Source organism: Lichenostomus cassidix, chromosome 17 (genome assembly GCF_008360975.1).
Source record: "Lichenostomus cassidix isolate B80296 chromosome 17, HeHo_3.0, whole genome shotgun sequence".
Taxonomy (NCBI): Eukaryota; Metazoa; Chordata; class Aves; order Passeriformes; family Meliphagidae; genus Lichenostomus; species Lichenostomus cassidix.
In genome coordinates this window covers 735,308-753,351 of record NC_139497.1, presented here as the reverse complement: position 1 = coordinate 753,351, position 18,044 = coordinate 735,308, and the positions used below count along the sequence as shown (strand labels likewise).

Below are 18,044 nucleotides of genomic sequence, written 5' to 3'. Positions count from 1 at the left end.
TTGCTTTAAATATCTGTCCACATTTACCTGACCTCTGCTTCCCAACAGATGAAGAATGTTAGGCTGAGTCTGTGGAGGAGTTTTACTACCAGGCTTCTCTCACAAGTTCAAATGATGTCATTGTAGTAGGAATATTGGATAATTTAATGTTCTCCTAATGGAATTCAGCTCTGTGAATTTCAACAAAATTTCAAGTGGCAATACCAAAGATGGATTTTATGGATTTCTGCAATCTCATGCAAATGTTCAATGCAGTTGTAAAATAAACCTTTAAAATCCTGGCATGGACTGTCCTTGCCAGTGCCCCAAGCCAAGCTCTGCTGCTGATAGCAGCTCCCAGGGCTCCACACCCCACCTGTGGATGATTCTCCATCACACACATCCCTTCCATCTAAATCACTGTTCAACCACTCTCACCATGGATTCTGTCCACAGATACCCACTTGGCTATTTCAAGTCACCCCTTTCGAGACAGGAATGTTCATCAGGAATTAAAAACAAGGAATCAGACCCCAGGACCCACAGCTTCTTGTACACACACGAAGATGCCTGGGAAGAATCCACCCTATAATCAAATTAAGCATCCCCCTAGCAGCAGGGAATGGCCACCCACGTATCAACAAACCAATTCTGTTGCCATTTAAGCTGCAAAGCCTTCAGAAAGGGCTTTTGAAAGCATGACCCATCAGTTCTAATTTTTAAAACTTATCCTTTCAGTCAAGACTAGAAAAAGGCCCATTCCAACTTTTATCTCCACTACAAAGTGCTGTTATCTTGGGCTGTTGTCAGGAGCTCTCTCTCTCTTTCTGCTGACAAGCAGAGACTAGAGAGATAAGATTGGGAACGAATCTCACTTCTCTGAGTAAATAAATAATCAATACTCATCTAAATGTAAATGAGAAAGTATCCCCCTCTGATAACAGGGCTCTTATCAAACAGCCAATTTTCTGCAGACATTTGGCCTCAACCAAATCACCATCATTCAGCCCCAGCCTAATGGCTAAAAATCGTAACTAAATTGAACCGATCACCAGAGATCAACTAAGTTCAGCCATGGCTACTACGGGTTCAAATGTTTGGAATGCAATTTTTCCCCCATTAACTTTCAATAGCAATGAAGAATGCTACGGTCAGGGGTGAATCTGCACAATAAACAATACTAACACTGCAACAGGGAACCAGGCTTTAAACAAAACCCCAACCAAAGCCCTCTCCATCTCCAAACTAGTTACTAGGGTGAAATAAGCATTATAGAAAGAATAGTTAATGTTTGTGGACTTGTCAAGCCTAAACTAAAAAGACCAGTATCAACAAAAGCCCCCAAATTGTTGAACACTGAGCCTATATTTTACAGCATTAGTCTCTGCAACAAAACACATCCCTATGCCTGTGTTTCCCTCTCTTCACCTGCAAGAGCTCCCATAATTCTCACCAGCACCCCAGTTCCACCTGTGCTAACTGTCAGCTGTTGCTGCTCCCTTTACAGTTGGTGCATTTGTCCAAAACACTTTTGAATTTCCCATTTCCATGACATTTACTGCCTGAATTTATTACACTTATGTGTGAGGAAAAGAATTCCTTTTGTTCCAAAGAGCCATTGCCACCCCAATATTTGGGGTGAGCAGCTCGTGTCTCTGAATTACCAGGATGAAACCTTCCCAGTTCACTGTCCCCACCACCTGCACTTCACAGACACCTCTTGTACCCAGTTCTGCCTTTTGCACACTAGAAAAGCCCTTCCCTCCTTGGCATCTGCTCCTCATTTCACGTGCCTGATGCATTTTCATGCTCATCCCTTTCTGCATCTCTTCACTTCTCTTTTTTGAGACAAAATATAGCAATTAAGATGTGGGTAGGTTGGGATTTATGGACCTAATTCTGGATGTTCCATTTGTCTTTCTGCCTGCTCCTACATGGAGCTGAAGTGTTCAGAGAACTAGCCATGATGATGCTGGATACTTCTCTTGACTGATGGAAGGTAATTAGAGCCCATCATTGTACACATATAGTTACAGTTGCTTTTCAGCATGTATATTATTTTGTACTCATTGACACTGAATTCCCTCTCTCATTTTATTGTCCTGTCACTCAGCACTGTGGATACCTCTGCAGTGCTTCACAGACAGCTTTTATTTGCACTATTCTTACCCCTTTTGTATCAACAGCACATTTTGTCACATCAGCATTCACATCCTTTCCATGCCCCACATTAATGAACAATGCAGGTTCCACCAGTTCCACTGGAGCTCCACCAGTAACCTAGTTACTAATCACCGAGGGCCATTATTCCTATTCTTTGTTTCCTGTCTTTTAATCAATTATTAATCCATGTGAGGATCCTCCTTCTCATCCTGTGACAGCTTAATTGCTTTATGAGCCTTTGTCAAATCTTTTTCGGAAATCTAAGCATGCCATGGAAAACCCACCATCCCACTGAGATGGTCTCTGGCTCCCTCTCAGCCTGCTTGGTGCTGCTCTGCCAGAGCCATGCCTGTGTTTGCCCTGCATATTGCATTTGCTCTCATGTCATCCATTAATTCTGCTCCTTGCTATGGGTTTGTGTCACAATTTCACAGTTTGCCTGGTGAGAAAGCCCAGGTCAAGTGCTCTGTCCTTGAACTCCTTCCACCAAGCTCTGCTACCTCCCACCCTGAGAGCAGCTGCTGTGAGCAACACCTAAATATAAATATGGTGTTGGGGGCACATCTCAGAGCTGACCTGCACACCTCTGCACTCCTGCTGCTCACAGGGCAGCCAAGAACCACAGAACCACAGGATGGGTCAGGGCAGAAGGGAACCTTAAAGCTCATCCAGTCCCTTCCCCTGCCATGGCAGGGACACCTTGCACTATCCCAGGCTGCTCCAAGCCCTGTCCAACCTGGCCTTGGACACTGCCAGGGATCCAGGGGCAGCCACAGCTTCTCTGGAAAGGAAATAACAAAGGAAAAAAAACAACAAAGAAAATAAGAAAGAAAATGTCAGAAATGTGGACAGTGAGGCAGGCACAGCTGAAGAGCCACGGCGACAGATGCTGGGCAGGAGGGAACAAGCAAAAGGGAATGGAGCTGTGCCTGAGCACTGTCCACAGGCAGAAGACAGGAGAGCAGTCAAAAAACCCCCGTTGATAAACACTTAACACTGATGCATGTGGGACTTTCCTTTCCAAGTCCCTCCTTTCACAAGGATTTGTGATTTATTGCTTCGCTGCTCCATCCCTGGGCTTTGCAAGCGTGATTCCGCTTGAGTTTAAACTATATTTATATTTATTTTTTTGTTATCGCTTTTTTATTATTGCTATAGAAAATATTTGCTGGAAATATGTTGCAGCTATTACAAGGTCATAAAAAAGAGGAGATTTATGTATTTCTATCATTTCAAATAGTCTGTCAGAAAGTATCAGTCGTGCTAAGTGTAAGACTGCTGGATTCCAGTGTTCCCTCTGCCAGCACATGGGCAGCAGATGGAGGAATTAAAATAGCTCAGTGTGGAGGCTCCTTGGGTGCTGGCTGGGAGGAGGGAAAGCGAGGCAGCTCCTCATTCCCCTGGGGAGGCTCAGGGAGCCCTGGCTCCACATGGATGCTGGGCACACCCTGGTCAGGGGGGAGCAATGGACCATAAATAAAAAGGGCTGAGGGAGCAGCAGGATCAATGCACTGCAGAGAGAAAGTGGGAACAGGGAGAGGACTCAGGCCTCCTTCTGTGGGATTTTTCTTAGAGCATGACAGAAGGGGCAGGATTCCATTGTTTGCTTGGCAATGACAATAAAACAACAGAAAATATGTAAACAGTGTGAGAGGAACTGGCTGCAGAGCAGAATGTTTACATCTCCAATCCTGCTGCTGTGAGGACATCTTAAATCTGTTTATCTGCTAAAAATCCCCAAAGCCCCTCAACACCTCTGAAGTGGAATAAAGATTTTATCATTACAAATGCAAATACTTGTTAACAAATAAAGATATTTAAATAGTGAAAACAAACTTTTAACATTACGCACAAGCATGAGAGGTTTTTTTCTAGTCCAATCTGTTTTTCCTTAACTTGCACTGTTGTGACATTACTGAATTTTACACACAGTTATCTGCCGCTCTCCACAGAAATACAGATGGTTTTTGTAGAAATAAACAGTCATTTATATGAAACAATTGTAAAATAGTTTATGGAAACCAGTGGTGTAATGCATTCAAATAAATGCCAGGCCCGGTTGATGGAGAGCCAAGGTGTTAAATCACACTGCTCAGGAATTCAGCTGTGGGAAACAGATAGTAAATTCAGAGTGACAGAATTTCCAGTGATGGCAAAGGTTTCTGACATCTAGTCCAGTACACAAAAACTACAGCAGTTCAAACCTATTTTACTTAACACTACCTTGACAGCCAGTGAAATTAAAGAATTTAGTCAAAAGCCCCTTAAAAAGAAACAAACACTTCATTTCTGAATTGCTTTTCTGGGGAACAGCAAATGTGCAGCACGGCCAGCAGCAACCTGGGCTGTGCACAGCATCAACAGAAGGGTTTTACTTAATTGCTACCTTTTTGCATTAGCAGTGTGTAGCTCTAAATAAAGCTGAGACAAAATCATCATATTTGATCTGTAACGTAAAGCACCTACAGCAGAAATCCAATATACAGATTTTATTTTAAGCTCACTTTCATTTCAGAGGCTGAGCATGAAAAATTCTTCTTACCCATCCAGGCTGATATCCAGCCCCACACCAGCCCAAGGCACAGGGCTAAGTAGCCATTGCTGTTCTCACCAACTATTCACGAACTTTTTTCCTGACATCCCTGTCCCCCAGCACACCAGGGTCTGCTCAGCGTCAGCAGGCTGGGGAGAAAGGGTGAGTGGAATAAATCATCCTCACTGCAGAGCAGAGCTGTGGTTTGGAGGCAGAAGGAAATCATTCCCAGCAGTTCCATCACCCCTTGAGGGGCTCACCCTGCTCACCCATCCTGCTGCAGGAAATTCCCTAAAAAACAAGCAGTGAGCAGCTTTTCCCCTTCCTGGATCAGCTCCTGGCTGGGAGCAGCAAGCAGCAGAGCCAAGCTCAGCTCTGGGAATGCTGGCACAGGGTGCTGAGCCTGCAGGAGCCAGGCAGCTCCTGAGCCAGCATGGCACTGGGACAGTGGGGACAGTGCTGGGACAGTGCTAGGACAGAGGGGACAGCGCTGGGACAGAGGGGACTGTGCTGGGGCAGAGGGGACAGTGCTGGGACAGTGGGGACAGTGCTGGGACAGTGGGGACAGTGCTGGGACAGAGGGGCTGTGTGCCCCCCTCATGCCTTGGAGGGACCTGACCGGGGCTCTGCAGATATTGGTGCTCTCAGTAATGCAAATCCTGCTGATAAAACAGCTTAATGTGAGGAAAGCCAGGATTGCTGAAGTATTTCCAGGTAAAGCCATTCATAACCCGGGCACCAGGCTCTGCAGGGATGCTGTAATGATCCAAAACAAAGCACTCAGAGCCAGAGAAACTCACAACTACCATTAAGCAGAAAAGCACGAGTGTGAACACAAGGAAACACAAATTAATTGGCTCTTCACTGTCACAGATGCTGGGGCTTCCATCCCAGAAAGAGTCAGAGCAAACATATGCATCGCCTACTCGAACATATTTACTTTTAAATTTAAACTCCTCAGTTACCATCATTCCATGACAGTATCAAACTTTAATGACAGTTTATTCTAACTGTAGTTCATCTGTTGAAAGTGCTTTAATCACAGGGCTGTGGCTTTACATAGTTTCTTTTATCTTTTTAATTCTCCTTTTCTACATGTATGAATAAATACATATATGTGCAATCAAAATACACTCACACACCTCCCTTTACAGACATTTTTCTGTCCTACTCTCCCACTAACAAGGTAGGATGAGGAAGGAAAACCCCAGCAAGACCCACAGCTCCTCCACAGCAGCAGTTTTGGAACATTTACGTCATGAAATGTGGTGCTAACACTGACACATCAGAAACTGAATTTTCAAACACAACTCAGATCTCTCCTCCCCAGCTGCTCCTCAAAGATGAGCCCCAAGCAGAACTCTTAATCTGAGAGTCTCCAGGTTCCAAGGGGTAACCTAAACTCCGTGTGAACAAATCTAAAACGTGGGAATAATCAACCACCACAAAAGCTGGGTCTGTAACAGGCTGTGCTCCCAGGTACCTGGGGATGGAAAAGGCTCTTTTCCCTGGCCTTGGCAGGCTGTAATTCCTCTGATTCTGCTATAGAGACTAAAATATGATATGGAGACTTTTATCTTTAAGTCCTATCCCTGTTTCTTGCATCTTTCTCTTTTCTTATTATTCAGCTTCCTGTCGCAGTGGAATAATACACTTAAACAGACCAGGAAGATTATTTTAGACTATTTTTGGTCACTTTACACATTTTAAAGAATGCAAAAAGCACTGGTTGACAGCTGTTAGGGACTTGAATGTTATTGCAAAGCAGCTGTTTTCATTTATCGAAAAAGTATTAATCTTTCTCCAAACTCACAGAACACTGAGCTAATAACTCTCCCTCTAACCTACGGAAAATACAGGTCACGTCTGTGCAATGTTGGCAGAAGGTTTTGTTTATAACAATTAAACTTGTAGAGCATTTTGTTCTTAAAAGGACTGAGCCTTTCTGGTCTGGGGATGTTTGCAGTCGGAGGCAGCTATTAAATAATAATCAGTAGCATGTTCACCCTGCAAAGAATTTCTACTTAAAATCAGACAAGATTAATCAGAGGAGACTCCTCTGTTCACTAGAAATTTCAAATGAAGAGGGGCTGGCACAGACTAGGAACAGGCAGGATTATTCCACCATTTCAGCTTTTTATGTTTAGTTTTGTCTCTCATCTCCTTCTAAGAACATTCAGTTTTTATATACTGACATCGATGCTTAATTTGTTTGAAAACAAAGCTTCTGCACACATTCTCTCTGCATTGTTATTTACTTTACATTAGTATTTATAGTCCATTCAGTCAAGCTCTGGAGGAGAAGGCAACTGGCATCCCAGGGAATGTGTTTGTTGAAGAGCAGCAGGAATGAGACAGCTCACAGGCAGGGAGATAACTTCCAAGTATACATATAGTTCCTGCCCATATTTAATTTGAGAATCACCATGGCATCGAGATACATGAAGTATCAAGGATGAAGTCATCATCTTTCTTATGTTCTTAAAATCGTAATCCACGCAAACATATTTTATAGGGAATATTGAACACAGGCTTTGGTGCAGATATAAAAAGCCCGATAAGATCTCCTTGCCTGCTGCACACTGTGGGCTGCTGTCAGCCTCAGCTGAGCCGTGGGATCAGAGCACAGCCTGTGTTCCATCTTGGAAAAGCTGTGCCTGCCTTGGTCCAGCTGAGCCTTCCTAAAACACAGGATTTGAAATGCACAGCTACCACAACCCAAATTTCTTACACGTTAACGGGGTAACACATGAGTATTGGTGAAAGTAAGACCAGCAGAAACACACACACCAGTCTGATTGAACAGGAAAATAATTTCCCAGGAAAGCAAATCAAGTTCTCGGGGTAATGGTGTTTTACAGTTCTGCAACATGATCTGTAGCACCTACAAAACCTCCTCTGCCAAGCCCCAGGGTGGGATTTTCAAGCAGGTCTAACAGCTACCTGCTCCAGAAGTTAAGACTGTTACTGATCTCTGGGGAGCAGAATTATACCAAGTACTAAAACACCCAAATCTCACCTTCTAAAACAGCTTTTCAGGACTCGGTTATTAGAGCTGCTCAAAATCCAGAAAGCACCATATCTGACATTTGCACTGATAAATTCAAGGAGAACAGGAAGTTCTTATGCTCCCGATCTCCAGCATGTGAGCTCCGTTCTGCAGATCTGCCACACTGCAGAGAGATTTTATATTTACACCATGGGCTGTTGAAGTGCTCAAATAAACACTCCCAAGGAGAGGTAGGCATGGCAGGATTACACAAAACAATCCTTAAACTACTTATGGACACTGGGGGTCTCCAAGGGCCTTTATCCCATCACCTGAGCACTGCCAGGCCCCTGCCATGCCCAGCCAGGACCCTGTGGCACTGATGGAGCTCCCAGCTCGCCGTGGCTGGAGCATCACCCCAACCTTGGGCTATTTCTCTCCCATTTGTGCTCTTTTCAGAAGACCCTCTAACATCAGCAGTGCCCCTGAGCCCCCCTCAAGGTGGTCCCTCCTGGATTAGACCAGTCTCCCCTAGAAGCTCATCCCACAGCCAGCAGTGTTTTATTTCCAGCCCTCCCATAAAACATGCCTGTGCAATACACGCTGCTGAGCACGCAATAGGTTAAACAAATTGATGATAAAGTATTCGACTTCGTTAGTTTTCATTACCATAAGAAAACATCAATTACATTTTCTATTTTATGAGTGTACACAGGGGAATCCATTACAGTAAGCGAGAGGTTATATGACTCTTTCTGCTGCTTCTTTCCTCAGCAAAAAGAACAGTTTGTTTTTAAAGCCAGTGACACCAGCCCAGAGGAAGGGAAGGCACACCGGCATATCTGCATAGACAGCTCCTATCCTGATTTATCCAGCCTGGCTCCAACTAATTAAACATCTGCCTCAACGATTTCCTCTGCAGATTTATCTTCTCCAGTATGCAGCACTGACTGGTTGTTGCAGGCTTTTGCCTAACTTGCAGCCATTCCCATGTACTTCTCCCAGTTGGTTATTTGGTGGCAGGAGAGGATCCAGTGTTCCCATTAAGCCCTGTGGTGTGACAGGTCACCAAGTCCCACAGCCCTGCTGCAGGACAACCACAGCCTCTAGGAATGTACTTGGGACTGCAGCTCTCTCCAGGTATTTCACCACCTGCATTTCCCCTTGCCTGACTCAAATATCATTACTTAAAAACGGTCAGAGTTCATACGGCAAAAGCCTTGAGACGCTAAGAAAGGAGAATTGCAAGGAACATGAAATAGTTTGAGCAGTTTGCAATAATTTTATCTTAATAGAGCTACGCACAGTCAGAGTATTGGTTCTGTTTTTTCAGGCCCCTTTCTGTGAAGCAAAGGTTGTAGCCCACTTCTGTCTCCTACTTACCTGGATCTTGCTGTAACAAATAATCTCTCCTGGCTGAATAAAGTACTTAGAGAAAACTAGTCTAGTGTTTTAGACCTGGTCATGCTGAACAAACCTTTCCCAACTGTACCACAGGGATTCCTCAAATTTTCCTCATCCACAGCAGCCAAACCAGGTTTACATTTTCCTACCAATTTAGGACCAGTCTGAAAAATGTCCTGTAAGTCAGAGGTGAAAAGAAGTCAGAAACCAACAGCTTCTACCAAGGCCTGAAAACAGCATCAGCTGTAATGTAATAAACTAATTTGTCCTGAAAAGGCTCATCTGGAGCCCATTGGAGACAGGCAAAAAAGCTCACAGGCATTTCAGTTTTATTAAACCTTTCAAAAAACTTTAAATAAACACATTCAGTCTATTTTTGGTAACAACTTTTTAAAAATCAAACCAATCAGCTTTAAAGGAAACATTGCTGAATGAGGAGAAATGCTTCTCCTAACTTATGTCTTATCTTTTATTCAGAACTTTGACATCCTAATGCACTGGTTAACAATGACCTGAACCACCCTGGCCCAGGCCTGTGCTGTGCTCATGGTCTGATCTGCAATTCCATTTATCCCTGCATCTCCCAGTGACAGTGAGAGGCACATCCTCTCCAGACATGAAAGATTTGGTGGTAGGTGAGGAATGATGACAAAATCTTTTCCTACTCCTGCTCCAGTCTCTCTGTGCCCACTCTGGTGGCATCCTGAGCTCTCCCTGCCCTCAGCAGCATTCCTAGGAGCATTCCCAGCCCATGGCAGATGGGGACTAGCAGGACAATTGCTGCTGCTTTAAAGATGACAGCAAGACCTTCCTAAGCCCTCACATCCTTCCTAAATTAGCCTGATAAATCACATATTTGGGAGAGGGATGTAATTGGCACTAAGGAAAAGTTTTGGATAAGCTAAGATAATGTTAATAAAAATTTCTGATTTACCAATTTAATACACAACCTGATCTGAGAAATTGCTTCAGCCATGTGCCAGCATTACAGGACAATTCCAAGAATGCACTGTGGGTTCTTATCAGCAGTTAAAAAATAAAGATTTCATTTCTGAAACCCAGTAGTTTGGGAATTCTAGCAGGAACTTTCCCTAGAGTAAGAACACTGCTTGCAGTGACCCCAATGCACAGAGCTGACAGCTGCAGGAATTCTGGCTGTGCCTGGACACAAACGTAAGTGAAACCTGTGAACACTGAGTATTCCAAGAAATCCAATTACCTGTTCCCATGTAAACATGCCTGTAAGTAACCAAAAGGTTTGTAATCGTGACCTCCACTATGGTTATATCCACAGCAGGGGTGCTGGTGATCTCTCAAAGAGGTGAGATATCACATGGATAATTAATAAAAAGTAAATTTAAATGATTGCTTATGTAGTTATCCCCCATGCCAAATGACACATGCACACCTATATACCCTGCTCCTGCAGAGGGTTCTGAGCAGGAGGGCCAAGGCAGCAGAAGTGAATGTATTAGCTGAAGGAACAAATGCCAGGTCCATTCCCTTTCTAAACTACTGAGCAAAAGTAACAAAGTCAAAGCAGAATCAGATTTCAAATGGACAAAGAATAAAACATCTGTTACACAAAGCAGGGAAGCAGTTTAAAGACTGAACTAAGTGAATCCTTTAGCAACCTCCCTTCAGGGGAAGGGAAATCTGACCCCAGGAAATAAATAAAAGTCACCCAAAAAGTGAACAAAAGAGGTGTTTGAAAAAACCCCAACACCATTCATCGCCGCTAACGACTTGTTCATTATGAGTGATGATGGATAAAGACTTCTCACGCTGAGATGAAATCAAGATTTATATGCATTGTTTCCTCTCCCAACTTGTGGGAAGATCATCATCATTTAATTCTATCTCTGCGGCCAGTGATGGGCATCCAGAGAGCTGGTTATCACACGGCGCAGTCAGCTGGCAAGGGCCGCTGGCACATCTGGACGGAGGCGCCGCAGCCGAGGGTGAGCGATGGCTCCTGGCCACCCTCCAAATTGCTGCAGACTGGCGGGGCTGCTCTCCACCCAGCACTGCTCCTCTCCACCCCCAGCACTGCTCCTCTCCCCCCAGCACTGCTCTTTTCCATCCCCCCTCCTTTTTTTTTTTTTTTTTTACGAGAATCAGATTTTCATTGCTCCATTCAATTGCTCTTCTCTGCCATTTTTTACAGCTCTTATCGTTCCCTTGGAATATGGCCTTGAGACAGCTCATCCGTGTCCTTCACTGTGTTATCTCTTCTAACTTTTATTAAAACTTCAGCTCTCATCTGAAGATAGCTAATTAAATCCATGACAGATTATACACACATTTAAAAACTGCACTGAACTACTTTTTCTAAAGAGAACAGGGTTTATTTTCTTTTCCCATAGTTAAAACTGAGGGTGTATAAGGAGGTTTCATTCATTTACAAAGACAAGATCCTTATCTTTCCCACTATATAGATGGGTTTATATTAAAGTTCCTTTGTTGCGTGACAAGACTCAGTGCAATTTCTCTCAGTAATTATTTCTTGTTGCTGGGAAGATCTCTCAGCCTTATACTTTTGAAATATATACACTAACATATATGTGAATGCACATCTACCCCCCAGAAAAACATTGCTTTAAAATAGAAATACAAGTACTGTACATTTTCTTTTTTTAAGTGTTCATATGCCTTAACTATAACAGCACTATTTTGACAACATTGCAGAAAGTAAATTTTTCTTTTTTACTACCAAGTAACGATGAATCCTTGAAATTATTTAAAATCATGCTAAGCATAATTTTCTTACGTAAATTAAAAGTATATATACAAACTCTACCATGGGCTGGACTTGCTGTACTTCTACCCATCATCCCAAATTACCATGAACTGGTCCTGAATGCAAATGGCTTTGTTATCATAAATAAATATTTGCAGGAATGGATATACTGCTCTGCAGCAAACATTATGCAGCTCCTGCACTGTCAGCTTTGTGCCAGCGTGGAGAACACAGACCTGTGCACAGAACTGCTGTGAGTGGGGCTGGGACACAACCCCCCCAAAACCTGAGCAGCCTTCATAACAGTTAAAAAGAGATATAAAATATACTCATGGAGAAAACACCCTGCCCTCTAGAAAATACGATAAATAACCCACCTGAGCCTCTCTGTGATCCCTTCCTTCTCTTTAAGGCCTTTTGTAAGATATCCTTCATGGTGACCTTCATACTGTCCACCTGAATAAGTGAGAATCCATGAGCAGCATTTCTGCAAGACAGATGCACATGCAGTTTTACAAAACAATCATCACCGGCAGCTCCCCGCAGTCCTCGTTAGCTTCAAGCAAAGCACTCGTTAAGCACACGGTTAACGAAGTTGGGCTGTAAAGGGAAGTTAAAAGGAGAAACCAGGCAAACTGCCTTAGCAAGGCAGAGACAAAACCAGCCAAAATGGATTGAGATTCAAGGCAAGGGGTGTATGGGTTTTCCTAATTTATTGTTATTTTTGATCACTTTGTGCTCAGCATTAGGAGAGGAAAATGAGCCAATGCACCTGGGGGCTCCTCAGCTCCTCAGCTCGTGTCTGTGGGGTGTTTTACAGCACACCACAGGGAAGCAGTTTGCAGTGGCATTTTCATCCACGTCCCACACATAACAAACCGTTAGGGAGAAGTGGCAGAAAACCCCTCAGTGTGGTGACAGCAGCTTTGCAGCACTATCAAGGTGTTATTTCAACGCATCATTTCAATCCTAAAGGGGTTTCTTTGTACACATTTTTGTGAACACAGTGGCAGAAAAGCTCCCAAAAAGATCCAATGGGTCCTTGTCCTGGCCATCACCACGGGAGAGGCCACACAGGGAAGGACTGCAAAAAGCATGGGGACAGCTGCAGGGGGTTACTGCTGCACCCAGAGGTGCACCCCTGGGGAAGCACAGAAGATAATGATGTAATAGAAGAGACACTGAATGAGCATATCAGTAAATTTTGCCCCTTAGCCCTCGCAGTCAGTCTCGGCTCGTGTCAGTAGATGTCACTGCAGACAGTTCCAGGGAAATCCAAGAGCTGAAGGCTCCCACCGGAGAGATTGCTCTGCATGGAAAAAACTGGTTTGCAAAGATATTTGGGCAGGAGGAGGAGCTTTGTATCTGGCAACCAGGAATTTTAATCAGGGAGTACAGCTCTATACGAACATCACAGCTGGAATATTTTTAAAAGCAACTGGCAGGCGAAAGCAATCCAAGCAACACAAGTACATCCTGAAAAACAAGCCCATATTACATGTCACTTTGAAACACAAATGCTGGGACTAGAGGTTGGAGCTCAGGTCACACCAGCTGTGGCATCCCCAGCCCATGCCGTGACACAGTGATGGAGAAACGATACCTCTGAGCCCCACCTCTCACTGCTGTGCTCAGGGCACTGACTGCAGCATGACATGGGGGCCAGGAACCCCCTGCCCTCGCTGTCCTGCAGGCCACTCGTGCTCTTGGGGCCAGCAGACAAGCTGAGGCTCCAGAGATGTCCCCCTCATTGGTGTAAGATGCTGTTTCCCTCTCTTCAGTTGTGCATTGGTCTCATCTGAATTTCATTTTCAATTCCCTTTGTTCCTGGCAAAATGAAACTGCCTAAAAGCCCCAAATTTATGTTCTCCAGACCATTTATTATTTATAACTCTATCTTACTCGTCTTCAATCGTCCCAATCTTTTAATGTATCTGCTTTTCCCTCTGTTTCTGCTGTGTGTTCAGTACAGCAGGAGCAAAGCTGAGGGAGGGAGTGCCACCACGTGTGCAGGTGACACTGCTGTCCTGGGAACAGCCCCAGGGCTCAGAGGCTCTGGCTAACACCTACAGTGAGCAGAGATCTTCCTGAGCACTTCACTGAGGAACAAATTTCCCCTGCAGCTGCCACGACCTGCACAAGCACCACTCAACCCATGCCCTTCACCCAGCAGCACCCTGGCCAATCCCTCGCCTCCCAAAAACCTCACAGCTTCAGTCCCTACTGACTTGCTGAGCAAGATTCAGTGGATTCTTTAAAGTGAAAAACCTATTCTACAATTATAATTAAAAAAAGGAAACTATCTTTGTGCTTTTATTTAAATAACACAAGGTTTGTCGCTGAAGCACTACATGAAAAGCCCAGCAAGCTGGACCAGACCATCACAACACCTGGTGCCTCCAGGTAATTCACACAATGCTTTGCAATACCTGCAGGAAGTTTCCAGAAAACTCCACCCAAAGTGCAGGGAAATAAATTAATTACTCGGGGAAAAAAAGAAATTGCAAAGGCAACAGAAGTCTTCTAGAACCTGCTATTGACCAAAACAACCCTTAGTACAAAATGCGTCCCAACATTTTTTACCCCAAACTGCAGAGCAGTCCCCTTCCCACTGGGCACGGAGTGGCCACTGGCAGATGGCCCCAGCTCAGGGCCATTCACACCCCCATGGATCAGGAACATCCCAAAAATGGAAGATTCCCTTTGAGCTCCTCACACTTCAGCTGCTAAAGAGCTGTGATCCTGCTCGTGTTCCGGGCCATCCCGGCTCGGCCAATTCTTTCCATTGAGCAGCTGGCCTGAGAACTGTCAGACTGATTTCCCTGACACTCCATTACTAACCCCTGCCTGAGCCATGGCCATTCTTTGCCTCAGAAGCTGGATCTCATCCCAGAACAATCTTTAAAAGTTTATTTTACTGATCAAAGCAAAATAAGAAACCCTCTGTGTTTTACTATATTTAGTGTGCGAACCGTAAGTGAGTCCTTGGCAGGAGCACTGAATCCAGAGCTTACCCTGCTTTTGTAAACTCTTGGCTATTTGCTCTGGAGCAGAGCCAGAGGGGCCGAAACCCCATCCTGGTTCAGCTGCTCCCTTCCCCTGCCCTGGCTCACTCAGTGCTGCTTTCCCTCTCACAATGCACCACAGAACCTCAATATGACATTTCAGCACTCGGCAGCCCCACACATCTGAGCCAGGGGAGGATTTAAGCCCAGACCAAAGAGCTCCTGCTGTCACCCTGGGGCAACGCCAGCGTGCCACAGCACATTTCCTGTGACCACAGGAGAAGCCCCAGAGAATCAGAGAGTAGCCGGGCTTGGAAGGCATCTCTGGAGATCACCCTGTCCGATCCCCTGCCAGGCAGGGTCACCTGGAGAGGACACAGGAACGTGTCCAGGTGGCTTTGGGAAGGGAGACTCCACACCCTCCCTGGGCAGCTGTTCTAGGGCTCTGCCCCTCCATGGGAAGAAGATCTTCCTCCTGTTCAGGTGCTTGCTGTGGTTCAGTTAAAGGCCGTTGCTCTTGTCCTGTCACTGACAGCACTGCAGGGTGTCCTGGAGCCACACTCGGCACAGGATCACCTGGAACATCATCAATCCACCCCAGCCCTGCGTTGTGTGACCACAGCTCAGGAGGCTGTGCTGGAGAAACATCACCCACCCCACCTCAGCACTCCCCAGCCTGCTCTGCACTGGCCATGGGCATGGACTGTCCTCACTCAGCCCAATCCCAGCACATCCTTAATTGTGATTACAAATGACATGTTTTACCTCACTCTGCTAAAGTGCAATACCTTTATTTTAAGTCAACGCACTGAAAATGGGACAGACAAGCAGATGCTGGTCAGTCAATTAAAACTGCTGCTGGCAAATTGGAAGCCAAAGAAATTCCTTAGCTTGTATTTTCTGTCATTTTGCAAAAACATACCTGGGTGACAAGGTTAAATCAAGCAAAGGAAATCCCTGGCACTTATCATCCACAGGCATTACTGATAAATTGTGCAGTGGAGGAATAAAGGATTACCTTCTGTATTTTTTCATTACACTTTTCTTTTGTTACAGAATACATAAATCCATTGTGGCACAATGTAATATGTATCATCGTGCTACACCTGTGGACGTTTCATAACGGCTGCCATGTCTGTGCAGTCAGGAATGATAAGTGAACCACCCGTGAATGTTAATGATAGTGATCATTCTGCGGTAACTTGGCTTTCCATCTTCTTTTACAGCCTCCGTGCCGGAGCCAGGGTGGCAAGGTTCAGGAGAGGGAAAAGGAAACAACAGCACAGGCAGAAGCTCCGGCAGCTCACAGGGATGGTCTGAGTGCCATGGGAACAGGCAGGGTCCCCCCTTTAGCCACGAGATAAAACAACCTACGCTGGAAGGACAAAAGGTTTCTGTTCTGAATGAAAAGAGAACTTTTTGAAAAGCTCCTTGCCAATCTGGAGCAATTTTTAAATTTTTTAATTTTTTTTTTTTTTAACACGGAAGTGGAATTTATTTTCCAGAAGTGGAATTTATAGCACTTAGAGCTCACTGCATAACCAGCTGGCATGGCTGGAAGTGCCTGGGAATAGCAATTTCCACTTGATCAGCACAAAGTCAGAGTTAAGACTAAAAATCCCAGCTGATGAAATGGACTTACCCTAAGCTGGGTAATTTTTAAGATAAAGTGCACAGTGATAGGAACCAGACTAACTAATGCCAGCCACAATTTTTATTCTGAGCCTAAATGACCTGCTTTTGTGCATCTCAGGCTGGCCTCAGATAGCTCTGTGCACTACAGAGTTTAACTGGCAGCATTTTGACACCACTGTAACAGTGCTTAGACCTCTGCCAAGTCTGCTGATGCCCTTCTTGGGGTCACAGCCCTCCCTCTCCACTCTCCTGGGAGCCACCTGCTTAAACTTCTGCACTCACATTAACTGTCTTAAGTTTTATATGAATATTCTAAAATATACTTTGCAGATTGCCCTCCCCAACGTACAAACCAGGAACAGGCCTTTTGGGGAGTACTGCTGGAGTCCAAGAAAAAACACATTTCAGGGCTTTGAATTGAATCTGCAAATGCACGAAGCAAGTCTGGTATTCTTAAAAGGTTTCAAACCTTAAACTACTGGGTATGGCAGAGGTGCTGCTTTGAAAATTTGTATATAATAGTCAAAGCAATTTAAGCATAATATCAAAACAGAAAAAAAGTGCTACAGAGCAGAGGAACTGGATGCCAAATTTCCTCTGTGTGCCAACTGGCAGCTGAGCTACAGCTCCTCGAAACACCATTAGATCGAGTATGTCAAGTGCCAATAATAAAATTTCCAAGGGAAAAAGCTCTAATGATGGTACAGATTTATTTTAAGCCTTTCAGGTATGACCTCAGCACCTCAAGAAGTCCGTATTTCCATGGATATGGTGCTTTGTTTGCCTCCTGACAAACGTCCTCCACAGGCTGTGTGCAAGCGCTGCGTCTGACATTGGACAAAGCTCTGCTTTCCACAAGAGCCACCTTCCAAAAACATAACTCGCTAGACTAATGGGCAGTGAGAAGCCAGAATGACTGCCCTCCGTCTTCTCCTTGTGTAACTTTGCCAGAGTCCTTGGAACTTGCCAAATTCGGTCATGCCTGCTTAGCTTGCTCGACTGATTGTGCCAGAAAAGAAAATAAGACACAGATGTATTTGAGCTCTTTGAGATGCCAGTAAGAGCGACAGCTAATGGCTTCATTTCGACCCTCCCCTACCAGCTGGGCACAGGTGGGGGGATAATGAGGTCCCTCTCCCTAATCAAACTCAATTATTTACTAGTCTGTACAGCCACAAAGACATTCACATCCAGTTCAGAATATAAACTGCACTGTGGGCAACTTCCAGCCACCACCTCTGGGTATTTATAACTAACTCAAGTGGCTCAGAGTTTGCCTTGGCAGGAGTTGAAGTGTATAAAGTTCTGCAAACTGTTTCTGCTCAAACATGTCCTGCTGAAGCAGGGTCCCTGGCGGGGTTCCACCACTGTCAGCTCGGCAACTGCACAACATCTGCACCAACATCCAACGCAGGACGGGGAGATCGGAGATGAAACGTTGCTTCAGCATGGAGCTTCTCACAAGCATCAACATTTTTCAACAGTGACTCAATATTAATAAACATTACAAGTCACAAGGCTGACAGGGCAGCAGCTGAAATACTTCAGCACAAGGAGGAAAAAGAGAGATGCAAAATATAAAACCACAATTCCATG

General features: G+C 44.7%; 1 protein-coding gene across 2 annotated transcripts in view; it reads right to left on the bottom strand.

The window, feature by feature from the left end:
• Positions 1-18,044, bottom strand: part of MAPKAP1 (MAPK associated protein 1) — a 78,845-nt gene that overhangs the window by 23,690 nt on the left and 37,111 nt on the right. For both annotated transcript variants that reach the window (XM_085076661.1, XM_085076662.1), the window contains exon 7: positions 12,186-12,295. In XM_085076661.1, the coding sequence (XP_084932787.1) occupies positions 12,186-12,295 (110 nt within the window). The remainder of the gene's footprint in view (positions 1-12,185; positions 12,296-18,044) is intronic.